This window comes from Tursiops truncatus, chromosome 9 (assembly GCF_011762595.2).
Source record: "Tursiops truncatus isolate mTurTru1 chromosome 9, mTurTru1.mat.Y, whole genome shotgun sequence".
NCBI lineage: Eukaryota > Metazoa > Chordata > Mammalia > Artiodactyla > Delphinidae > Tursiops > Tursiops truncatus.
In genome coordinates this window covers 50,308,051-50,334,791 of record NC_047042.1, presented here as the reverse complement: position 1 = coordinate 50,334,791, position 26,741 = coordinate 50,308,051, and the positions used below count along the sequence as shown (strand labels likewise).

General features: G+C 39.0%; 1 protein-coding gene across 14 annotated transcripts in view; it reads left to right on the top strand.

The window, feature by feature from the left end:
- Window positions 1–14,043: 14,043 nt before the first annotated feature.
- Window positions 14,044–26,741, top strand: part of AKAP9 (A-kinase anchoring protein 9) — a 145,571-nt gene continuing 132,873 nt past the window's right edge. For 8 of the 14 annotated variants that reach the window (XM_073809720.1, XM_073809722.1, XM_019927017.3 and 5 more), the window contains exon 1: window positions 14,046–14,314. In XM_073809720.1, the coding sequence (XP_073665821.1) occupies window positions 14,267–14,314 (48 nt within the window). In that variant the 5' untranslated portion in view covers window positions 14,046–14,266. Of the gene's footprint in view, window positions 14,315–26,741 lie in introns of all 14 variants that reach the window. The other 6 variants (XM_073809717.1, XM_073809724.1, XM_073809723.1 and 3 more) reach the window with 2 other exon arrangements.

The window sequence follows — 26,741 nt, the reverse complement described above, 5'->3', positions numbered from 1 at the left end:
ATGTACACTTGTCAGGATATTTCACTCAACAGGTTTTTGTGATTCTCCCATAATATATATCAAGGGATTGAACCTTTTTATTGCTGAGTACTATACCATTGTCTATTCCTTTTTTGTTGGGATACTGAAAGGTTTCCCAGAAACTTTCCTAATAAATGTCTACTTGCATCTCATGGGTCATATCTAATCATATGGCCACACCTTGCTATAAGGGAGGTAATGAAATTTTTTGTCTTTCTAGAGACTATCATGGGAGGTTACAAAAGAGAATCAGGTTAGAAATGGCTTTTGAGTAGCTAAACAGCAGCATACGCTAAAATCAATTTCACAGTTTTAAATTTTATGATGAAACTTAAGTTTCATTCTTTTTATTAAAAGTTGCTGATTGGGCTTCCCTGGTGGTGCAGTGGTTGAGAGTCCGCCTGCCGATGCAGGGGACGCGGGTTCGTGCCCCGGTCCGGGAGGATCCCACATGCCACGGAGCGGCTAGGCCCGTGAGCCATGGCCGCTGAGCCTGCGTGTCCGGAGACTGTGCTCCGAAACGGGAGAGGCCACAACAGTGAGAGGCCTGCGTACCGCAAAAAAAAAAAAAAGTTGCTGATTATCTTATTTACATATTAGTATTTGAATGCACACATGCACATTCCAAGGTAAATACAAATCTACATTGGAAAGGAACCAGTGAAAATCTTTAAATGGGAACTGTGAAGATACCTGCTTCACAATTAAGAAAATAATCTTAAATTACAATAATGTTTTAAAGAATGAAAAATAGACATGTAAAATTGTAAAATGTTTAATTGGAATTGTTTAATATAATACTAAAAATTTATATTGTCCAAAGCTGCACTGTCCAAAATAATAACTACTAGCTACATGTGGCTGTTTAAGTTAAAATGTTAAAAAATTAAAAATTCAGTCCCTCAGTTACACTAGCCACATTTGAAGTGTGCAATAACCACATGAGGCTAATGGCTACCACACTCGTACAGATAAGAATATTTCTTCAGTCATTGTTGAAAGTTCTATAGGACAGCACTGCTCAAGAAAGGGGGGAAAAGAACAAATAAAAATCCTTTTCCATCATCAGAACAAAACTTAATTTGCAAACTTAATTGATTTGGGGAACTATCAAAGAGCAGTGGGTAGTTCTACTACAGAAATATTTAGTTAATATTTAAATGAATATTAAAGCAAGGGAGGAGGAAGGGAAGGAATGAGAGAGAGAGGGAGGGAAGGATGGGGAGAGAGAAAAAGAGGAGTGTACAATATTCATTCTTTCTTTCAATAAATATTTATTGAGCACCTGCCATGTGCCAGACTTTTGGGGTATAATAGTGAACAAAATAAACAAAGTCACTGTTTTGGGGACACTTGTGGCATGAGATGGGAGAGAGACATAAAATAAACAAATGATGTTAGGTAATGACAAGTACCATGAAAAAAAATAAAGCCAGGCAAGGACAGGACATTTTTATGGGATGTTCAGAAAAGACCTTCTCTGATAAGATGATAATTGTGCAGAGATGAGAGAGAGGATTGGAAAGTGAGCTGTCTGGCTGTCTGGAGAAAGAACATTCCAGGCAGTGGGAATAGCAAGTGCAAAGACCCTGAGTCAGGTACATGCTTGGCTTTTTGGAGAAAGACCAAGGAGGCCAATGTGGCGGGATCAGAGTAAGTAAGGCAGAGAGGGTTGATGAGATCAAAGACCTGATCTAGTAGCCTCATGAAGATTTTGGGTTTTACTCTGAATGATATGTAATGCCTTTAAAGGGTTTCGAGCAGAGGAATGAAATGATGTGACTTACCTTTTATAGGATCAGTCTGGCTACAGTGTGTAGAATATACCAAGAGGAGGCAAGGGTAAAACAGAGAGACCAGCTATGACCTTAGCAAAAATCAAGGTAAGCGATGATGATCGCTTGGACTAGGGTGATACTTGTGGAAGGGGAACAAGTGGCAGGATTATGGATATATGTGAGCACAATTTACTATTAGACTGAATATGAGTTATGAGAGAAAGAGAAAAGACCAGGATAACTCCAAGATTATTGGTCCGAGGAACTCCTAAATTAGGATTACCATTTACTGGGATAGGGAAAACTATTGAAAGAGCAGATTTTAGATGTATTTTTAAAGTTTGGCTTTGAATGTATTTAGGTATTGTACATTCAAGTAGAGTTGTCAAATAAGTAATTAGATATATGAAGTTGGAGTTCAAGGGAGAGTCCAAGCTGGAATTATAAGTAGGCAGCAGATAGGTGGTATTTTAAGCAATGGCACTAGGTGAGATGACCAAAGTAGTGAGTGGAGATAAAGAAAAGATCCGAGAACTGACTTTGAGTACTGCAACATTTAGAGGTCAGGAAAGCAAGAAGGAACCAGATCTGGGCATTGGATTTGGCAATAAGCTGGCCTTAGGTGACCCTGACAAGAGCAGTTTGGGTAGAGTTGTATGGATGAAAGCCTGTTCTCTACCTCTAGCCCCCATAGCACAAAGGGTTATGGGGAGGAACAGCTACCACTTAAGAGGACTACAGGGAAAGCAGTGTGTTAGGGGAGAACAAGTTTCAGCAGATCAAGAAGTAAAGGAAAAGATCAGAGAAGAGGTTTTAGATATTTGGGATTTTGCTGACTACACTTGTGAGTTCTGAATGGCACATTGGAAAGGTTTGATTTTAGAGATGAAAGAGAAATAGGGGAAGGAAGCAAAAGATAAGGGTGTATTACAGAACATCTGAAAGTTTCTCTTGAGTTTTAGTTTTAAAAAAAAGAAAGAAAGGGGACTTCTTTGGTGGTGCAGTGATTAAGAATCCACCTGCCAATGCAGGGGACACGGGTTTGATTCCTGATCTGGGAAGATCCCACATGCCATGGAGCACCTAAGCCCGTGTGCCACAACTACTGAGCCCACGTGCCACAACTACTGAAGCCCACGAGCCCTAGAGCCTGCATGCTGCAACTACTGAAGCCTGCGTGCTCTTGGAGCCTGCCTGCCGCAACTACTGAGCCCATGTGCTGCAACTACTGAAGCCCACGCACCTAGAGCTGGTGCTCCACAACCAGAGAAGCCACCGCAATGAGAAGCCCATGCACCACAACGAAGAGTAGCTCCCACTCGCTGCAACTAGAGAAAGCCTGCGTGCAGCAACGAATACCCAATGCAGCCAAAAATAAATAAAACTCTTTAAAAAAGTAAGAAAGAATGTGGAGAATTGAACTCATTAATTCAATTGTTTGTTCTGCTCAAGTCTTCTAGATTATTGCATTAATTCTCCTGTTTAGGTTGTACTGTGCAGATATAACTTTCATAAACTATCAAAGATAAACATATGAGATTAAAGAGAAGAAATCAAAACTGTATACAGTGATTGTTTGCTTTCTCTAGTTCTTAGGGACTGCTACATGACTGCTATAATAATTTTTTTAATATAAATTTATTTATTTTATTTATTTATTTTTGGCTGCATTGGGTCTTCGTTGCTGCGTGCAGGCTTTCTCTAGTTGCCGTGAGTGGCGGGGAGCAGGGGGTGGTGGCTACACTTTGTTGCACTGTGTGGGCTTCTCACTGCAGTGGCTTCTCGTGTTGCGGAGCACAGGCTTTGGGCGTGCAGGCTTCAGTAGTTTAGGCACGCAGGCTCAGTAGTTGTGGCTCACGGGCTCTAGAGTGCAGGCTCAGTAGTTGTGGCCAGAGGCTTAGTTGCTCCGTGGCATGCGGGATCTTCCCAGACCAAGGCTCGAACCCATGTCCCCTGCATTGGCAGGCGGATTCTTAACCACTGCGCCACCAGGGAAGTCCCTGCTATAATAATTTGGATTAAAATATATGGAACAGAAATTGTTACAGGAAAATTTATTGAAAACTAACTCATGTTTTTCATTAAACAGGTAATTGGAAGAAAAATAATCATGAAAATTACAGCAATACTGATAAAAGAGTGTGTGATCCATTTCCATATATCTTCACATGTAATCCATTTTTTTAAAGATGGATTGGTCAGTCTATGCGGGATTGAATTTCATTGGCATGTAAATCCACATTTCCTATTGTATAAGAATGCAAAGTTAATCATATGTACATACCAAAAGTAAGGACAAACTTTGTGAAATCATTACTTATACCAGTATATAGAGCATATCATGCTACATTTATACAAATGAATTGTATACCTTACATTACTAGTTTTTTAGGGCTATTCAGGTAATGGGTACCCTTATAATTAAAATGAAAATCAAATATTTATTGGCAACATGCTCAACCAAAGACTTTACAGCCAATGAATAGCATGCATCAAAAATGCTGTTTTTGTATATAAGGGCTGGGTAATGAAAATGTTTGATGGTGATCTCCTCTAACAGCCAATACAAATACCTTTTGAATTATAAAATGCATTCTATGAACCCCTTTATTAGTTTTTCACTTAAAAGGACATGTGCTTTGCCAACCTGGTATGCTTGAAATGGTGTCTGAGTATAGTTTTAATTTGCATTTGTCTCATGAGCTAGGTCCAGGATTTTTTCATCCATTAAAGTACTTTTTTTAATGTTAATGCATTAACAGTTCTTTTTCTGTGACCTGTTAATATCTTTTGTCGATTTTTCAAACCTAGATTATTTAAAGATGAGCTTCCCCTATTAGAATTTTATCATATATACATTTCCCCAAATTTAAATCTTACAGCAAAAACTATAATTTAAGTGGTATAAAAGAAGTGATAATTTTATATCTGTGTTGGTATGTATTTGGCAAATCATTACTTATAGAACAGGAGCTGTCTTAGTCTGTTTGGCCTGCTATAACAGAATACCATAAACTGGGTGGTTTCTAATAAACAGGAATTTATTTCTCACAGTACTGGAGGCTTGAAGTCTGAGATCAGTTCTGGGTTGCAGATTGCCAACTTTTCATTGTATCCTTACATGCCAGAAAGAGTGAAGGAGCTCTCTGGGATCTCTTTTATAAGGGCACTAATCCCTTTCATGAGGGCTCTGCCCTCAAGACGTAATCACCTACAAAAGGCCCTACCTTCTAACAGCATCACAACAGAGGTTCAGATTTCCACATAGGCACAGGGAGATCAGCTCAGTGCTTTGTGACTACCTAGAGGGGTGGGATAGGGAGGGTGGGAGGGAGATGCAAGAGGGAGGAGATATGGGGATATATGTATATGTACAGCTGATTCACTTTGTTATAAAGCAGAAACTAACACACCATTGTAAAGCAATTATACTCCAATAAAGATGCTAAAAAACAAAAAAAGATTTCCACATATGGGGACTTCCCTGGTGGTCCTGTGGGTAAGACTCAGCTCTCCCAATGCAGGGGGCCCGGGTTTGATCCCTGGTCGGGGAGCTAGATCCCACATGTTTGCCACAACTGAAGATCCTGCACGCTGCAACTAGGACCCGGTACAGCCAAAATAAATAAATATTTTTAAAAAAGAAAGATTTCCACATGTGAATTTTGGGGGTCACAAACATTCAGTTTATAGCACTAGCCTCGTCCTCAGACCACCTGCATTACCGTCACATGGGCTGCTTATTAAATGTACAGATTCCTGGGTCCTTTCAGTTCTTCTCAGACCTTCTGGCCTAGGAAATTTATATTTCTAATAAACACTCCATATAATTCATATGCACTTTAAAGTTTGAGAACCACTGTTGGAGACAGTATGAAATCAAGAAATTAACAAATGTAATCTGGACATTAACAAAATATGAAGTTTTTTTAAAGCTACTATAGAAATGTTTAAAGATAAAAGTAAGTCACTCCTATAAAGGAAAATCAGCAAACTTTACAACTCTAAATCATATCTGTAGACTTTGAGATTCTATATTTTAAATTAGTAATTTAGGATATTTTCTTTCAAAAAGTGGTACTATGTCATATCTCAGTTTATTTGTCAATATAGATGTCACATTCGAATCCTTCTAACACATTAGCTCTTTCAAACCTTTAGATAGCCTTTATTAAATCATTGCTGCAGAGTTCCAAATGATATTCCAGTCACTAGTAGAAACAGAAGTTTGTGATGATTACTGGTTGACAGCTTATTCCAAGAGACTCTCTAGTAAAGTTTTATAGACTGCTACACACACACACATACCTACACACATACACACATAAACACACACATACGGGTATATAAACATATTCAGAATTACCTTACATACCTTCACAATGGTAAGTTCTAGTCCTGGTTTCTTGGGTGAATAGAAATTTATGTGAAGATCTATATATTAATTCTGGGTATATAGAAAGCATTCAAATATTTCATATTATTTTGCCCTTTTTTTTAAAGTGGCATGCAGTTTACATAAGATCTATTTGTTAGGCTTTATAAGATGTAAAGAAAAGTTATACTCCGTTTATCTTTGGCAATGGAGGTTTTGTGCAAGGACATACTGGGATGTAGGTAGCCCAGGACGGTATCTTCTGAGTCATAGAGTTACTCCAGAAGTTCCAAGACTGAGAAGTATATCAAGTATCATGGAAAATTGGAATCATGCCTAAATTCTCTTAGTTCACAAGGCATCTGACTTTCCAAGAGGGAGACAGTGTGATTAGGTCCATATATCACCATTCAAAATGAGTGCTGAAATTGGTTAGAATTTTATGCCATACTAACTCACAGGAGGTCAGCCTCCTTTGTCTGCAGTCTTTTTAGAGGTCAAAACATTTATAGCCCAGGATAAACAAAGCTGGTTTCACTCAAATCCAGCACAAGCCATAGCAAATCAGGGCAATTTCCCTAGGAAGGGCACTGTAAGCGTAGAGGGTATTTAACATTTCACAGACTCTTGGCTGAAACAGGAGAGACACTGAAAGATTATTTGAAATTTCCTTTCATATTTAAACTAAGTGTACCTTAACTCTAAAAACTACATGGACCCTTGATACAACTCCTTTAGAAATTCATTTAGATTATATTCTATGACTACTTGGTGGCATGAAAATCCTTGAAGATCTAAAGTTAGCATATATTCTCTTCAGTAATCAATGGCAATATCTTGGATTACAGGCATATAATTCCATCTTGATAGAAGTAACACCTCAGATTTCTCTAATACTTTGTTAGTTTCATTAGGCCACTTTAAACAAGTTCTAATTTCATAAGTCATAAATAATCTTTTGAAACCTTAAAATTTAACCCAAAAAATCATAAGTTTTATTTAATACATTCTTTTTTTTTTTTTTTGGCTGCGTTGGGTCTCTTCGTAGCTGCACACAGGCTTTCTCTAGTTGCGGTGAGTGGGGCTACTCTTCGTTGCAGTGCGCGGGCTTCTCATTGCAGTGGTTTCTCTTGTCGCTGAGCATGGGCTCTAGGCACGCAGGCTTCATAAGCTGTGGCATGTGGGCTCGGTAGTTGTGGCTCACGGGCTCTAGAGCACAGGCTCATTAGTTGTGGTGCACAGGCTTAGTTGCTCTGCAGCATGTGGGATCTTCCCAGACCAGGGATCAAACCCATGTCTCCTGCTTTGGCAGGCAGATTCTTAACCACTGCGCCACCAGGGAAGTCCTATTTAATACATTCTGTAAGCATGTATTTCTTCCTTTCAAACTCAAGTACTGATTTCATTTGGAGAAGCAGCTTAACACAATGGAGTAAGGCTTAAATTAAGGCGTCTGGGACTAGCTCTGGGTAAGACTTTTGCTACCTAACCATGGAAAGTTGGGCAAGTCATTTAATTTCTTAATCTTTCAGTTTCTCATTCTATAAAATGTAAAATATACACCAATATGCTCCCTCCTATTTTCTTTTTATATACTTTCACCTCTATAAGTAAAAATAATCATTTTTGGTTTTAGGATTTAATGTCTCCTTTTTCTTCATCTTAACCCTAATTACAAAAGGTACTAGTTAAAAAAAAAAGTACTAGTTGCATTTGAAAAATAAAAAATAAGCTCAATTATATGTCCCATAAATATTTGTCTTGTGATGACTCTGGCATTGTATATGGATTTCTGGCATTGTGTAAATGTGATTTAGCAATTGCTTCATGGGGAGCCCAGTGAGCACCTGACTAGAGTGGGGAGTTGGGAAGCAGGGGGAGTTGGAGTTAGGACTACATAGTAAAACTAGGGCAGATTATGGAAGGCTTTGAATGACAGATTTAGGAATTTGAAGTTCATTTTATTGGGCCATAGGAAGTCATTTTATAATGGAATGACAGTGAAAGTTGTGTTTTAGAAAGCTAATGTGACAGACTTATAAGGACTAGAAGGTAGTGGAGAGGAATGAAACTGACATACCAGCTTGGAGTTCTTCTGAAATTTTCAAAATATAAGTTAATGGGGGTATAATCTACCATGTTGGCACTGGAAAAAGAAAAACCGGGAAGGAATCAAGACACCCTGGGAAAGAAAGCACAACAGGACATGTGCCTGATAGATATGATGGATGAGGTAGAGAGGAACTCAAGATGTTTCCAAGACTTCAAGTTGAAGAGACTGGAAGAAGGTCATTAACTGAAATAGAGAATTTTGCAAGTGTTGCTACTGGATGGAAGATTTGAGCATAGTTTTAGGCAGTTTGCATGTCAAGTGATGGTAGAGAATGCTCAGTGGAAATGGTAGGTGGCAATGTCTTCTAATTAGGGAAACAAAGTCATGAAGACAGACAAAGTGGTGAAACACTGAGTGGATGATTATCTGATTTACCAAAAAAGTCACAGATGAAAGTTTCTCTGAATAATTTTGAGATAACATTTTTATTACCATAGGATCATGTATCTGGATATTCAATGTTTTGTTCTAGGCTTGGAAAAATTGAAGGGAACAATCAGTAAAATCCTTGGTATTTCTATTTCACAATAACTGCTTTTGAAAAATGAGAAAGATGTATACCTGTTTGTAAAGAACTACTGATGAGACATTTGAGGGACTCTGACTCATTTTTAGATGGTTTGTATAACAAAATACAGAATTCATCAGTGGGTGAGGTGCCTGTTCTTTAGAACAGGATTAAAATTCAAAAGCCTATGTACATTTTAAATATTTGTGGAGGAGGACATGATTGAATTGTATATTGATAATTTACTCAGGTAAAAACTCTAGAAAGCCACATGTTAAAGACAAAATAAAACCAGAATTGTAAGGAGAAAATGTGTCTGCATTTAAAGGAAAATGAGGTTAATATGTCAATCATGTGGTATTGTCACTAAAATATGTGTGACACATAAATAGGAATTAAGCACATAGGAAAACCCAAGATAATTGTGGTATGGTGAGAAACATAGTTCAAATATTTAATGAAAATCACTTGGTTAACTTAAATGAATTATATAGAATTTGGCAAAGATCCAGAGAATGGCAACTGAAATGACCAAATGTATTTTAGATAGACCATATAAGAAAGGGCTAAAGAAAAATTATTTAATCCATAAGAGAAAAGGCTAGTGAAAAACTGTAATTTCTCTCCCCCTGAATTTAGGAGGTATATTTTGTTCCAGACAATATAAGAGAGAAGAACCGTCTTTTTCTTTATTTTTTTCTTTTTAATATAGAATCTAAGGAATTGCCTCAATTGCTGCTGCAGGTTTTGTGAAGTCAAGGTCTATTGATACGTATTGGCTACTAAATGAAATGGCGGACAGGTTGTATCTGACCAATTTGTGAAAGATCAAATAACATGAAATGGAAATTACAATATACTGGGGGGAGGGACGGAGAAAGCTTCTCAAAATATGATTTGGCTACAGTTAGAGCAATCTCTTGTTTGCTGATCATGATAGGTATTCTTCACAGGCCTGTTTGCTATCTTGCCAATAAGGGGCTAACACTATTTAAACGGAAAATATAAAAAGTACTTTTAGAAATCTTTAATTCCTCTGGGGAAATAAGTGTAGTGTAGTATTCTCACTATTAAGAAGGCAAGTCAACACTAAAAGAAGTGTAGCTCTATTATGAGTTTTACAGATGTTATAAACAGAATCACTAGAATGTAACTTGAATCAGTGATGACAAATCGATATCATTTCCCTTTTCAATTCTGGTCCATTGGAAGTGACTTCCAAGGGCTCTTTGTTGAGAACGATACTGCGGCAGTACTTGCACTCAGTAGGAAACAGTTAATGATTGATTTACAATGACATCCCAGGAAGCCTCCAGTGACCTTTACCTTGCTAAACCCAGTGGTCATTTCTCAGTCCTCAACTTACTTAACCTATTAGCAGCAGTTGCCACAGTTCATCACTCTCTCCTTCACTTTCTTCACTTGGCTGCTGGTTCCTCTTACCAAGCTAGCCACTGTTCTCAGTCTCACTTGCTGATTCCTTTCACCTTCCCTTCCTCTTAGAGTGCTCCAAGACTCAGTCATTCTATCACTTCTCTATCTAAACTTGCCCCCAAGAGCAGCACAGTCTAATAGAAAAATAATGTGAGCCATGAATGCAAACTGCATGTGTAATTTGAAATTTTCTAATAGCTACATTAAAAAAAGCAAAAATAAACTGATGAAATTCATATATATATTATTTAACCCAATACACTCCAAATATTAGCATTTCAAAATATAATCAATATAAATATATTACTTTAAAAAATTGATATATTAATGAGCTATTAAATTATTTTTCTTTTTCTTTCAGGAAGCATTTTATCATTGCTCCAAGTTTAAGAATTTTCACTGACAGAAAATCAACACTTTTAGAAAATTTCCTGTATAAATCTGCTCAGCTTTTGAATCTTGGATTTGTAGCCATATTTCTCTCCAATATAGGCAACCATTCTGTCCATGATTGATAGAACAGTCTTAACCTTCAATTTCAATACTGGGCCTTGACTAAGGAAGCTCTTCAGGACCAGTTTTAATTTAGAAAGAGTGGCTTTGTCTAAAGGAGATGCAGTAGTAACCATGTAAGGTAATTCTCTATGGTGGACACTCATCATTAACATTAATGAGATATTTTAAATTATTTTGTTTTAAATACTGTCTTCAAAATCCAATGTGTTATACTTACAGCATATTTTAGTTCAGACTAGCCATATTTCATATGCTCAATAGCCACCTATGGCTAATGCCTGCTGTATTGGACAGCATGGTCCTGGATGATCTCATCCAAGGCCTTAACTTAAAATGCTATCTATATGCTGATTATTCTCAAATTTATATTTGGACCTCTCTTCTGAACTCCAGACTCAGATATCCAGGAGTATATTTGACATCACTCCTTGGATACCTAATATGTATCTCTAATTTATCATGTTGTCCTCGAAACTTACTCTTCCCCATCTCAGTTACTGGCATCTCCATCATTTCAGTTGCTCAGGCCAAAAACACTGGAGTCAACCTTTACTCCTCTTTTTACCTCAAACTTCATGTTCGATCCACAACTCCTGTGGCACTGTTAGTTCCATATTCAAGATATATCCAGAATCTAATTCACTACCACTACCATGGTCCAAACTCCCTGTATCTCTTGTCTAGATTATTGCAGTAGCATCCCAAATGATGCCCCATAGTCCAGTCTCCTCCTAGCAGCCAGATGTCCTTTAATAACATAATCCAGATCATGTTACCCATCTGCTCAAAATTCTCCAGTGGCTCCTGATCTCACTCAGTGTAAAAGCCAGTCCTTATGACCTTCAGAACTCTACAGGATCTGGCCTCCTGTTACTTCTCTGACCGCATCTCCTACTATCCTCCTCCTTGCTCACTCTACTCTAGCCATCCTTGCCTCCTGTTTTTCCTTTAACATGACCGTCAAGTCATGATCTAGCTTCAGGACCTTTAGACTTGCAATATCCTCACTTATCCCCATGGCTCACTCTCTCATCTCTTCCAATTCTCTGCTCAAATATCTTCTCAGGGAATGACTTGAATGAATCATGACATGACATGACATGAATAGCTGTCATAAGGAGGTGGCAGAGCACTAGTGCCACATACTTGCCCGTCTAACAGTACTTAACGCACAATTAACTTTCTACATTTATTGAGCACCCATTATATATAAAACAGACATGTATGATTGGCTGCTCTTAGTAAAGGGAAACATTGAAATAATCTTATTGCTTTAGAAGGTTCTCGAACATTTTCAGCACATACTGGAACAAATGTTTCTTGAACATTTTCAGCACACACTGGAACAAACAGGTGAATTCCTTAGTCACTGAGAAAGCAGCATCTATTAACAAACAGGAATATCTTGTCAGATTATTGTAGGGCTTCCTCCTCTTAGGCAATCAGAATCTACAAACACAGTCCCTCAGTCCAGGCAGTATTTAAATCACTGCAGTATTAGAACACTTGGTTCCAGTCCTAGTTTTTTTTTTTTTTTTTTTTTTCGGTACGCGGGCCTCTCACTGCTGTGGTCCCTCCCGTTGCGGAGCACAGGTAACGGACGCGCAAGCTCAGCGGCCATGGCTCACGGGCCCAGCCGCTCCGCGGCATGTGGGATCCTCCCGGACCGGGGCACGAACCCGTGTCCCCTGCATCGGCAGGTGGACTCTCAACCACTGCGCCACCAGGGAAACCCCCAGTCCTAGTTTTATTCTTAGTTTGGTAGATGACAAGCTTCTTTTATTGTCTCAATTCTTTTATTCCCATGATAAAATGTTTAATCTCATCCACTTCTCAATTCAGGTTAGGAAAATAGGACTATATACTTGGGTGTTACAAGCTGCCACAATTATGTATGCATTACGAAGTTTGAGAACAAAAAAATCTTTTAAATCTAGGAATTTCTAAATCCGGACTATTTAAAACTAGTCTTCAGTTTGTGGTAGACTTAAGATCTTTAGGTTTTTTCCTTTTTCTTTTTTTAAGCCCAATTTTCACTTAACACCACTTCTGTGATTTAACTGATAGCTTATTTCAGTTCACACCTGCTAGTGTTTCAGTCTAACTTAACCCAAAACAAAGGAGAAACATGATCAACCTGAGAAATCAAAAAGCGTAGTTAGTTCATACCAGGAATGAATTTGAGAGTATGATGATGGGGAAGAAGAAAGAAGTAATGAGGGAACAGATGAAAATAAAGAAAAGAAAGTCATGCTAAATTTATTAAAATGCCTCAGTTCAATCCAACAAGTGTTTATTGTGTGCAAAGCATTACGCTGGTCTTTTTAGTAATGCCAAGATGAGCGAGACAGTGTTTGCCATTAAGGAGGCAGGAGTATGAGGTGAATTAAGAATGGCCACAAATTATTAAAATATCATGCAGAGTACATAAGGGAAATACAAGGAGAAAGAAAACTGACATTAAGGATGTTTTAATATGCCAGGGGCAGTCACATGTTAACTCACATATATTAACAAGCCTTCCAAAACTTCCAGGTAAGCTACAGGAGGATAGGTAACTTGTTCAAGATCATTTAAGCTAGACTGTCTATATTGGCTTCGTCTTCAACCCAGGTTCCAAAGCCTAGGCTCCTTTCAGAACACCATAGTTAAGGGGAAGCTCTGAGGAGGGGTGGGAGAGGATTGTTAGGCTGGAGGTAACAAAGAGATCAGAAAAGTTGTCCCGGACGGCGCGTGAGGTGGGCCTTGAAGATGAACCGGAGACTGGGCAGCCCCGTGGGAGGAAAAGGGAGGAGCTTTCTGCTATGGAAGGAGTGAGGGCTACTGGCTGCTCTCCCAATCCTCCGGGTTGAGCAGTCGTCCAAAAGGTCCCCTCCCCGCCCCCCATCTTTTCCTTTGGGGTTTTTCATTGTTCACCAATTTCACCTTTAGGGACCTGTGTTTTCTTTTTTCCCTTGAAATTTTAAACATCTCCATGTTTTAAAAGAGACCAGAGTCCCTTGTACGGTGGTGGGGGTCCGACCGGCGCCCCTGGCGCACCCCCTCTCTCCCACCTCCTCAGCCAGGCCGCCACCTGGGGAGTGGCGTTAGTCCCCGGGGAAGGGGGCTCTCTCCCACCGGATTCTCGCCTGGGGGCGCAGACGTCTGAGGCCGGGTTGGGGCAGCCCCCGCGGCGGCGCGCGTGGTTGGCGAGGGCGGGGCGGGGTGGGGCGGGACCGCTGGCGCACCTGCCCTGAGCGGCCGGGCTCGCGGCGGCTGCGCGGACAACGTCCCCCTCCCTCCCGTCCCGCCGTGTGTTTACGTGGAGACGAAGATGGCGGCGGCGGTGACGACGCTACCCGTGCGGCCGAAGACGGTCAGCCAGTGAGCGCCGAGACTGGTTCCACTCGAGCGGGGGGGAGCGCCTGGCCCAGCCCTGCTCCTAGGGCCACGGAGCTTGCGGTCGCATCCCCATGTGAACCGACCTTTCCTTTCTGTCCCGACCCCCTGCCTGTCTTCCCCCAGCCTTCCCCGCAGACGCTATGGAGGACGAAGAGAGACAGAAGAAGCTGGAGGCTGGCAAAGCCAAGGTAAGAGAGCTGGAGGCCGCCCGGCCTGCGCTGGGAGGCGGTGGCTGGAAAGGGTTGGGGAGGGGGCCTGGGAAGCGGAGATCTTAGCAGCTCTGGTGCGTCGCCTGGGGAGGGAGGTGCTGCAGGGTCTGCGTTTTCCCCTCGCCTTCTCTCCCTTTTCTAACTGAAAAAACCTGGTGATAAACTACCTAACGGATACTTCCGTGATGATTGGGTGCTGTGGCTCCTTTCTCGTGAATGCCCAAATATTAAAAATCTCTCTTTTACTGTATTGCCATAAGCTGATATTTATTGCTTTTAAATCTACAGCGTTTCGCTTTTTTAGGGAGTTTTCTGGGTTGTGCAGGCATTGTGCTTTTCAGGGTGGGGATTTGGGGCCTTTCTTTATTCGGTAGGGGATTTGTACGCTCATCATCAGCTTGGCTTTCTTAGGTGGCACGCTGGCACTCTTGGGTGTGTGATTGGCCTGTGACAGCTGCCTCAGCCGTGGCTTGAGAGTGCCACAAGTGCCAGCTGTGAACTTCGCTTTAGGGCCGTTTTTAGAAGCATGGCTTTGTATGTTTGTGTTTGGAGGTCTTTGTCATGGCATGCGCTTTGTATTGTGTGGAATGTTAATGCAGTATGTGAATGGAACTCCTGGGAACGCAAGGTTCCATATTCTAAGCAACACCTATAGAATTCCTGCTTTAAACAATTGAATTGTTTTATATATCTTGTTGAGTCCCAATGTGTGTATGAAAAAACCTGTAAAGCAAACAATGCAAAAGGTATTATTCACTGGGTTTCATGAAAAATTTAACAGACAAAATATAAATTAAATAAAATATTTCTTTAAAAAATTACATGTTTGAACATATTTTTTGTCTGGCCTCAAAGGCTCCCTTCCTCCCGATAATGAAATTACCGTTTTTAGACTATATTTTGGCTTATTAGAGATCAGTGTTAGTAACCATACTTGCACCTCAATTAAATTATAATATAGTTAACTGTTTCTTCTCTCTTCCTCACCTTCTCCTTCCTCCAAATAAATAAACGAGACTGGGTCTGTGATTTCAGTAATCACTGAAGGGCCATACTGCAGAGATACAGTGGTAGATGCTTAGCACAAGTTTCTTAAATTAATATAAACATATGAACTAGCTTCATATTATCTAAGGTCAAAGTGTAAGTGCTTGTATGTTATCGGGTAGATTATTACTTTAGGATCTATACATGGAAGGAAAAGGGTATCGAGGCATCTTTAGAAGCCCAAAGTTGCTTACATTTCTGCAGTCTGAGGGTCTGAGTGTGATCTGTGAATCCAAGACAGTGGAGGTAAAGTGTGTACCCCCTTCCAAAAGCATCGAAGTTCTATTCTAATTAGACATTTTGTTTGTCTGTTTGTTACCTGAGAATTTTTACTGTCTCCAGAAGTATCCTTCCTAAGTATATGTGAAGCAGTCCAAAAAACATAGTTTACTTTGGACAACAGATTTCATAATAGAGGATTTATTTAAATTGCTTTGATTTGGCAAAAAAGAATTCTAGTTTCTTTGTGTGTATGTGTGTTTTTTGTCTTTCAAAATTCTGCCTATGGGATAAAAATCTCCTTTTAACATTCACTTTTATTGTAGAAGATTATCTTCTAGACTAGATCCCAATTTTTCCAGTCAGAAATAAATGTGTGAGACATGTAAGGCAAGATACATTTGTTGGAGCATTGGCGACACAATATAAAAACACAGGAACAAACTTCAAAGACAATATTAGGAGAATCGTTTTCTAAACTATATTAGTGTGATGGAATATTATTCAGCTGTTAAGGTTATGAAGACTGATAGGAACATGGAAAATAGAGTGAAAACAGTATCATCAAAAATAGTGTAGACATTACTTCATTTGTATAAATGTGTGCTTTTAGATTAGGACTTAAAAACTTTGGATTGTAAGTGTAAGGTCGTTCAGCAAACCTGTATCGAACTGCTGTTTTATACCAAGAGCCAGAGATAACAGAGGTGGTGATAGTCTCTGCTTTCATGTTGCTCAAAGTTTAGTGGGACGGACAGACACTGGGTAATAAGTAGAATGAGAGAGATGGTATAGTAGGATATTGGGCGAATTTTTTCATTTGGTAAAATGTGTTAAATGTTGCTACCTCGTTTTTAAGACTGTTTTACAAAGAAAGCTCTTGATACTGATGTTAATGCAGTCTAGCATAATATCTATCAGATAGTGAGTACTCAGTAAATATTTGCTTAGTGAATTAATGAGCAGAATGACTATGAATTGTTAATGGGTGCTACTTTACTAGCATGTTGTAATTTAATAACAGTATTCCAGAATTCTCTTAATTGGAAGTATCTTATTGCTGGCATTAGAAATCTCTTAAAATCATCATTTCTAAAACTTATTCAGACACTTGGTTCTCTAAATGTCTTGTTTGTTCATTGGACTTAAATATTATATTTGATAGTCTAGTTTTACAAACCACAACTTGTAAATTTTTTACTTGGTTTTTGGTAAGCTGTTCATTGGAAAACTTCCTTCCTTGCTCCATCTCCTGTGCCTCCTCCCCTAACTTGCTGTTTTAGATTTGCTGTGACTAGAGAACCCAGTAACTGAGCTTGATACAGTGGTTTGTAATAACCAAGCATTGATGGAGCCTGGTGAATGGGCTTTATGACAGTTTAGTTCTTCTGCTACCTGTTGGTTTTTTCGTTTGCTGTTGGGTCCTCAGCTACTTCCTCAGTGTTGATGTAGTAAGAAGCCTGACCCGTGGAGATGTGAGACATTACTGCATTAAGTAAATATTTTCAGAGCTGGGCTTCCCTGGTGGCATAGTGGTTGAGAGTCCGCCTGCCGATGCAGGTTCGTGCCCCGGTCCGGGAAGATCCCACATGCCGCGGAGCGGCTGGGCCTGTGAGCCATGGCCGCTGAGCCTGCATGTCCGGAGCCTGTGCTCCGCAACGGGAGAGGCCACAACAGTGAGAGGCCCGCGTACGGCAAAAAAAAAAAAAAAATTTCAGAGCTGGGCTAACACCCCTGCAAGGTGCTGACAGGGACGGTACTACATAGGCTGTCCTTGTGTTGATCCAAACTATTCTAACTTCACTTTAAATGACTTCATTTTTTCCCAAGTAAAATTATTTACAATATTATGTAAAGAAAGTATTGTAATATTAGCTAACAAAATTAGAGGACAGTTATGTATTTAGTATAAAATTACTTCTGCAAATTCACCTTAGGTATACTTTTTAACATTCTACTAATGTAGTAGAATTCAGTAAAACCAAAGTTTTTAATCAACTATTCAGCATTTTATATAATTGGCATTATTTGTTGAATAATTATTAAAAATTTTTGCCTATTGCATTCAGTAAATACTAATCATATGATTTTTATTTGTTTAATGAGCATTTTCAGTTTGGAAAGTAGTGCCAATTGTATGCAAAAAAGGACGGTGCTCTGTGCAACCTTTATATTAGGTTATTGATAACAGGACTTTTCAATTACTTTTTCCACTCAGGTAGACAAAGTTAGTTATGGTGTACAATTGTTCTTTGCATATTTCAGACACAGTGCTCCACCACTAAGAAAGTTGCTCTCCCTCCTTGTTTCTTTTAAACTTTCTAGATTTTAATTCTTATATGTGACATAGCTTGCTTAGCTTTCAAAATAGATACAGGAGTTTGATACCTTCAACATTTATTGCAACAGTGGTGCATTGTCTGTGACTTAAAAACTAATTAATGAACTTTAGGCTTTGTTGGGAAAAAAACAAAGCAAAACATGATATTTAGATTATGAGCTTTAAGAGAGAATATGGAGGAAAGAATGGGCAGAACAGGTTTCTTGAAGCATATATTGAAGAAAGGTTTTTAAGGCCATTCCAAGAAGTGGCAGGAACAGGGATAGAGAAGTGGTTGGGTAAAAAAGATCCTTAAGATCCAGTGCAAATGAAGCAACTGACAAAGGATTAATCTCCAAAATTTATAAGCAGCTCATGCAGCTCAATAACAAAAAAACAAACAATCCAATCCAAAAATGGGCAGAAGACCTAAATAGACATTTCTCCAAAGAAGATATACAGACTGCCAACAAACACATGAAAGAATGCTCAACATCATTAATCATTAGAGAAATGCAAATCAAAACTACAATGAGATATTATCTCATACCAGTCAGAATGGCCATCATCAAAAAATCTAGAAACAATAAATGCTGGAGAGGGTGTGGAGAAAAGGGAATACTCTTGCACTGCTGGTAGGAATGTGAATTGGTACAGCCACTATGGAGAACAGTATGGAGTTTCCTTAAAAAACTACAAATAGAAGTACCATATGACCCAGCAATCCCACTACTGGGCATATACCCTGAGAAAACCATAATTCAAAAAGAGTCATGTACCAAAATGTTCATTGCAGCTCTATTTACAATAGCCCGGAGACAGAAACAACCTAAGTGTCCATCATTGGATGAATGGATGAAGAAGATGTGGCACATATATACAATGGAATATTACTCAGCCATAAAAAGAAACGAAATTGAGCTATTTGTGATGAGGTGGTTAGACCTAGAGTCTGTCATACAGAGTGAAGTAAGTCAGAAAGAGAAGGACAAATACCATATGCTAACACATATATGTGGAAGTTAAGAAAAAATAAATGTCATGAAGAACCTAGGAGTAAGACAGGAATAAAGACACAGACCTACTAGAGAATGGACTTGAGGATATGGGGAGGGGGAGGGTAAGCTGTGACAAAGCGAGAGAGTGGCATGGACATAAATACACTACCAAATGTAAGATAGCTAGTGGGAAGCAGCTGCATAGCACAGGGAGATCAGCTCGGTGCTTTGTGACCACCTAGAGGGGTGGGTTAGGGAGGGTGGGAGGGAGGGAGACGCAAGAGGGAAGAGATATGGGAACATACGTATATGTATAACTGATTCACTTTGTTCTAAAGCAGAAACTAACACACCATTGTAAAGCAATTATACTCCAATAAAGATGTTAAAAAAAAAAAAATAAGATCCAATGAAGAGAGGTTTGGCAAGGAGGTTTGTGGTGTCCTGTCAGTGAAACTGAAAGTCGAATGAGCACATGGAAAAGAGGAAGTGAAAAAGATAGGACATATCCAAGTGACTGGAATATGACAAGATTGGGGCAAAAATTATTTTCAAACAAAACACCTCTTATTTTTATATATAAAAAAGTTTGTCGTAAGAACTAAACTGTGACCGTAAAATGTTTATCTGTTATAGGCTACTGATTATTGAAATGTAAGTGAATTTCTTCTAATATGGAAGCTAAAAAAGGTTCTCATGGTAAATTGTTAAACATTAAATGGTAAGGAACATTATTTATATTTATTTCTCAATTCATTTCCATTGAAATTGGACATCTTATTGCCTTAGTTAGCATCTCTTTAAAAAGTTTAATTTGGAAAGCTTCAGAATTTTTTAAAGTTTCTTTATAAACTTATAAAGGTTGTTTTACATCTGGGGCATGGCATCTATTCTATGTGTATATGCTATTTGTCGTACAAGAACGGGCACTAGGTCTTTGGAGACATTTACTGGCTTATTTGTTCAACTAACAGTTTTGAACGCCTACAACTGCAGCTATGGACTTTTACTTGGCAAGCACTTATTTAAATTATCATGAAGTCTGTGCCTTATTGTCTGTGGGAATAATCCTGTCACAGTCCATGACTCTTAGCAGGTGTTTTGAAGAATAAATGCGGTGATGGTTGAGAGCTTTTTGAGTTCTTCTGGTGCTAGATATAAAGAATCTATGATTTTTTAATTTTTACTTGAGGTGGAAGTCACATAAAAATTAACCATCTTAAAACAATTCAGAGGCATAACAGTTCAGCGTTGTACAACCACTTCTATCTAGTTCTGAAACATTTTTATCATCCCAGAGTAAAGCCTGTGCGGAGCAACGGGAGAGGAGTTTCCTCTCCCGTTTTTTTATCATCCCAGAGTAAAGCCCTGTATCCATTAAGAAGATACTCTTCATTCCCTACTTCCCCCAGCCTCTAGCAACCACCAATCTGCTTTCTATCGGTTTACCTATTCTACATATTTCATATAAATGTAATCATATACTGTTTGACCCTTAATGTCTGTTTTTTTTTCCACTTAGTATAATGTTTTTAAGGTTCATCAGTGTTATAGTATGCATCAGTTCTTCATTTCCTTTTATGGCTGAATAATATTTTGTTGTATGTATATACCACATTTTGTTTATTTATTCATTGATGGGCATTTGAGTTGTTTCTACCTTATGGCTTTTGTGAATAGTGCTGCTTTGAAGATTCATATGTAGTATTTGAGTACCAGTTTTCATTTCCCTTGGGTCTATATCTAGGAGTAGAATTTCTGGATCATATGGTAATTCTATGTTTTTTGAGGAACCACCAAACTTTTTCCATAGTGCCTGTATCTATTCCCACCAGCAGTGTATGAGGGTTCTAATTTCTCCATATCCTCACCAACACTTATTGTTTTCCATTTTTTTAAGTATATTTGTTTTATTTTTATTTTTGGCCGTGTTGTGTCTTCGTTGCTGCGCGCGGGCTTTCTCTAGTTGGAGCAAGCGGGGGCTACTCTTCATTGCGGTGCGGGGGCTACTCTTCATTGCGGTGCACGGGCATCTCATTGCGGTGGCTTCTTGTTGCAGAGCACAGGCTCTAGTTGCGTGGGCTTCAGTAGTTGTGGCATGTGGGCTCAGTAGTTGTGGCTCGCGAGCTCTAGAGTGCAGGCTCAGTAGTGGTGGCGCACAGGCTTAGTTGCTCCGTGACATGTGGGATCTTCCCGGACCCAGGCTCCAACCCGTGTCCTCTGCATTGGCAGGCAGATTCTTAACCACTGTGCCAGCAGTGAAGCTCCTCTATTTTTTTAAAATTATAGCTATTCTAGTGGGTGGGAAGTGGTATCTCATTTTGCTTTTGCGCTTTAATTTCCTAATGACTAAGGATGTTGAACATCTTTACATGTGCTTATTGGCCATTTGTCTGTCTTTGGAGAAATGTCTATTCAAGTCCTTTGCCCATTTTTTAATTCTGTTGTTACCAACTTCTTTTACATAATATTACTGATTATTACTATTATATTTATCTTACATATATATTTATATACTGAGAGGGAGAGAGAGGGAGAAACATGCAGTCAGACAGGTGATGGAGAGAGGTAGAGAGAGATACACGTCTCCATAGGATCATCTTCCATCTTTTTTTTAGGCCTTCTGGGCTATGCCAAAATTTAAACTGTTCCTTCCTTTGCATAAGTTCCTGGTAGTTTGATTAGAGCATAATGCTAAAGTTTGAATTCTGTGTGGGCCAGTGAGTCATTTCATTCCATAGCCAGTTGTTTTACAAGTGCATGCAGCTGGTTCCAGAGGCACCTATTGGGTTTTTTGCTTGACCATTACCAATCCATTTTCACTATGGGAAAAAAACCCTAATCTTCTTTAGTAACAAAAAGACCTGCCATTTTCATATGTGAACACAATAGATCTGTACAGATATTTTACTGGTGTAACATACTTTTCTTGTCATGTTGACTCCCCTTTTACTTCTAGAGTTTTTGTGGTCATGGTCACCAAAATATAACTTAGGATACTTAATGCTCATCTAGGTACACTGCATAAAGCTGTGGTCGATTTGCATATGGATTTAATGCTGTTAAAAACAGAATTGTTCCAGAAGTGGTTTTGCCTAAGTTATTTATTTAAATCTATAGATTCTTTTGTACCATGAAAAATTCCTTCATTCTCTTTGTTTCATGAACAGTGTGGTGTTTGTTTTCAGTTGCCATCAGGGTTATGATTCTTACTGTGGTTTGCTGTTCACTGAGATTCTTATGTGGTCTAAAAGTTTCTCTGTAAGTCTAACTTTTTTTTCCTTTTAAGAAATCATTTCTTAAAGCCCCCAAATTTACTTCTTTTCTTGTAAGAGGTCATTTCTCAAAGCCCCCCAAATTATTAATTTTCACTAGTAAGAACTATACTAAACTATTCAAAATCCTAATCTATAAAGATTTGAATTTATAAATTGTATTAATTGAATAGGTTCTCTGGTTACAGAGCTATGAAAAACTAACAGGGTGTAAAGTCTAGAATCTCTTTCCTTCTTTTTCTTGATACTGAACACACAAAATTAGTAAACAAAATTCCTTGTTTGCTAGGGCTCATTCATTGTGGACTCTGATTAGACTGTATTTATTCCTCAAGGGTCTCACTTTTTCAAGTTGATACTGCCTTATTGTTTCCCCAGGGAAGATAGGAACAGGGACCAGTTATAACTAAAAATATTCTTCAGATTTATGAAAAAGCAAGTTTAATGTATGAAAGTGTGTAAGAGGATGCAGGGGAAAGAGATGCAGGGATTTGCGATGGGCATGGGGCAGTGATCTGAGTTAATTACTACACCACTTATGGTCTGTTGACTGTGTATGTATAAGTTGATTTCTAAAGTCAAATAAATAAGTAGATGCTCTAAAGGGCAAAGTATTAGAAAATGTGTAAAACCTGCATTAGCAAATATTTGCTGGGAGTTTATATATGAAATAATAGGTTTTGGCTGAAAGTTATAGAAACTTTTCAAAGATAACTTAAAATATTGGGACTATTTTAATGTACAACCATCTACATTTGCCAAACTGATATTTAATTTTTAATTTGTATAAATTCCTCTTCTAATGAAAATATATGTCTGAGCATTTCTACTCCCTTTAACAAGAGAACTCTCACTTTTCCATTTTAAACAATAGCAATTTTTAGTAAAGTTTGAGAAAAAGAGAAGATAGTAATTTGGGATTTTTTTTTTAGGTGAGAAGAATATATATATATTTTTTAATTAAAAGGGTGAAATGCAGTATAAGTAATTTTAATAGGCATTGGTGTTTTAGTCTTATGACAGGAGTCTATATAGTCTTTTTTTCCCTCTGTGATTTGGATTTAAAATTTTTAATGTTTGGGACTTCCCCAGTGGCGCAGTGGTTAAGAATCTGCCTGCCAATGCAGGGGACACGGGTTCGATCCCTGGTCCGGGAAGATCCCACGTGCCACAGAGCAACTAAGCCTGTGTGCCACAACTACTGAGCCTGTGCTCTAGAGCCCGTGAGCCACAACTACTGAGCCCGTGTGCCATAACTACTGAAGCCTGTGTGCCCTAGAGCCCACGCACCACAACTACTGAGCCCACATGCTACAACTACTGAAACTCGCATGCTCCAGGGCCCACGTGCTGCACCTACTGAGCCAGCGTGCTGCAGCTACTGAAGCCTGCACGCCTAGAGCCCATGCTCCGCAACAAGAGAAGCCACTGCAGTGAGAAGCCCGGGCACCGCAAGGAAGAGTAGCTCCGGCTCACCACAACTAGAGAAAGCCCACGCGCAGCAAAGAAGACCCAATGCAGCCAAAAATAAATAAATAAATAAAATTTTAATGTTCTTGTTTTCTATCTTATGTGCCATCATATTTTTGAGGCTCAGTAGTTTATACCTATTGAGAAAGCATCTCAGTTGAAAACTAAAACCCTTTGAATTATTCTGCAATTATCTTCCTGTATCCTGTGTACTCATAACCCAATCCCATTAATTGTTTTTTATTCAAAATTTGTCTTCTACTTAGCCTTTTTCTTCCCATTCTAACACCACAACCCAATAGGCCCACATTATCTCACCTTCTATTTGGTTTCCGGGAGTTACTCTCCTTTACCTTTCAGAGCCAACCAATCACCACATTCTACCGATTTTACCTTCTAAATATTTCTTGATTTATCCCCACTTCTGTTTCTACCTCATTGTCTTTCACTTGGACAGTGGGAAGGTTGACAGTGGAAGATAGAAGAGTATGAATTTGTGATGATAGTAGCTACCGATTTTTGAGCACTTTCTAATGCTAGGCATTATGCTAAGCGTTTTACATTCATTTTCTTATTTAATCCTTATAACTATTCTAACAGCTGTGGATACTGTTTCTATCCCTATTTCATAGGTGGGAAAACTAGAGAGGTTAAGTAATTTGCACAAAGTCATGGTGGCAGAACAAGGATTCAAACCCACTCTGACCCAAGAGATTGTGTTCTTAACTTCAGCCCTGCACTGGCTAAACAGTGATCCTTGATCACTGTTTAGGAGGTAAGATTGAGAGGCCTTGATAATTGTTGTAAAGGGTAAGAGAGATGCTATGATCTGAATGTTCATTTCCCCCTAGAAATCATACGTAGCGATCGTACCACCCAAGGTGATTGTATTAGGAGGTGGCACCTTTGGGAAATGACTAAGTCATGAGGGCAGAGCCCTCATAAATGGGATTACTGCTCTTACAAAAGAGAGATTCCTTGCCCCCTTCACCATGTGAGGCTATAGCAAAACGATGGCCATCTGTGAACTAGAAAGTGGGCTCTCACCAGGCACCAGATCTGCTGGTTCCCTAATCTTGGACTTACAGCCTCCAGAACTGTGAGAAATAGATTTCTGATGTTTATATGCCACCCAGTCTATGATATTTTGTTATAGCAGCCCAAACAGACTAAGATAAGAGAAGACTCTAGTTTTCTGACTTGAGCAACTTAAGGTATGTAGGTGCTGGTCTCTGAGATAGGGGAACATGGACAAATTTGGGGGAAAAGAGGATTTGAGTGAAATGGGTCTCTGAGATAGGAAATGTGGGCATTTTTGGAGGGTAACAAATATTTTAGTAAGATGAAGATGACTTTTGTTTTGGATACATTGAGTCAGAGGATATCCTAGAAGAGTGGCCCAGTGTAAAACTGAATATGAGTCTGTTCCTTTAGAAGGCCATGCTAGAGAAATATTTGGTTTAAAGATACTGGCTGACACTCTGGGAGTAGGGAGTTCACTCAAGATGACGACTAAGTGGGATACTGAGAGTTGAATTCTGTGGAAACACCCATGTTTAAAAAACAGGTGGAGAAGTATCTGCAAAGAATATTGGATACAAACTATTTACAAAGCTAGGAGATGATGATGTCTGTGAGACTAAGGGAAGAGTTTCAACTAAGGAGTGGCCACTTGTCAAAAATGAGAAATCAAGTATGATGGAGACTTGAAAAGTGACCTTGAGCTTTAGCAACAGTTGGTGAGAAAGGGAAGCAAAGAATTCAGATTACTGTGGGATGGAGAATGAGTGTGAATCAGGAAAGGGTGGTGAATGCTACCTACTTTTTCAAAGATTTTTTTGTGAAAAGCAGTATAATAGTAGTGGTTATGAGCTTGGACTAGACGAGACAGTCTGGGATCAAATTCTGGCTCTGCAGTTTATTAGCTTTGTGACTTTAGGCAAGTTGCTTAAACTTCTCAGTACTTCTGTTTCCCATGTGGAAAATGAGAAAAATAATAGTACCTGCCTTGGGGTTGTTGTGAGGATTCAGCTAATACATATAAAGCTCTTAGAAGATTGTCAGATTAAAAAACTTTTCAAGAAGTATTAGCCATCATCATCATTATTCTCATGCTGGAAAACTAGATTGGGGAAATAGGCTGGGATCAGATAATGAGGAGCCATATGTGTTAGTTGAGACAGTATGGATTTTATCCGAAAAATAGCCAAAAACTGTCAAAGAATGTATATTTGACATGTTTAACCTTTGAAAAGGGTTACTGTTTTCCAAAAAAGATATCCCATATTCAGGTAGGTATGCTGCCACCAGGTGGCAGGTATATGTTATTGCTATACAGATGAAGCAGTGAAAACATGAGTTGTTGTTTTTTTTTTAATATAAAATATTGAGTGATTCAAATAGCTAAATGGAAGCACCCTACTTCTAGCAGGGCACTTTGTTCCCAAAAAACTGATTAGTTAAGTGAAGGAGAGAAAAAGAGCGTTATAGTAAAGATAGAGAGATTTCAAAGGAAGCTAAGAGAAGTATAGTTGGGCCTCATGGGAAACAGAACAGGCATTTGGAACCAATGCCATTCTCTCTATCATCCCTTATTTCACTTTCACAATATCTGGTGCTCCTCTCTTTGCAGATCAGCTTCTTTTGCTTGTACATCAGTTTGCACATGACCAAAAATTAAGGATGAATCCCCAAATTTGTTCTATTCAATGGAATTGTTTCCCACTGTAGACGCTTAAAAAAAAAAAAGAAGGGGGAGAGAAAAATTATTTAAATAGTGCAAGCAAATCAATTCATAGAGTAAGCATCTAGCTTAGTGGTTCCCAAACTTTGCTGCACATTAGAAGCCTCTGGAAAGCTTTAAACAATTTCAAAGCCTAAGTCACACTCCAACCCCAAATCAGAAAGTCTGAGGTGTGATCCAGGACTCACTTTTTTTTTTTTTTTTTTTTTTTTTTTTTTGTGGTACGCGGGCCTCTCACTGTTGTGGCCTCTCCCGTTGCGGAGCACAGGCTCCGGATGCTCAGGCTCAGCGGCCATGGCTCACGGGCCCAGCCACTCCGCGGCATGTGGGACCT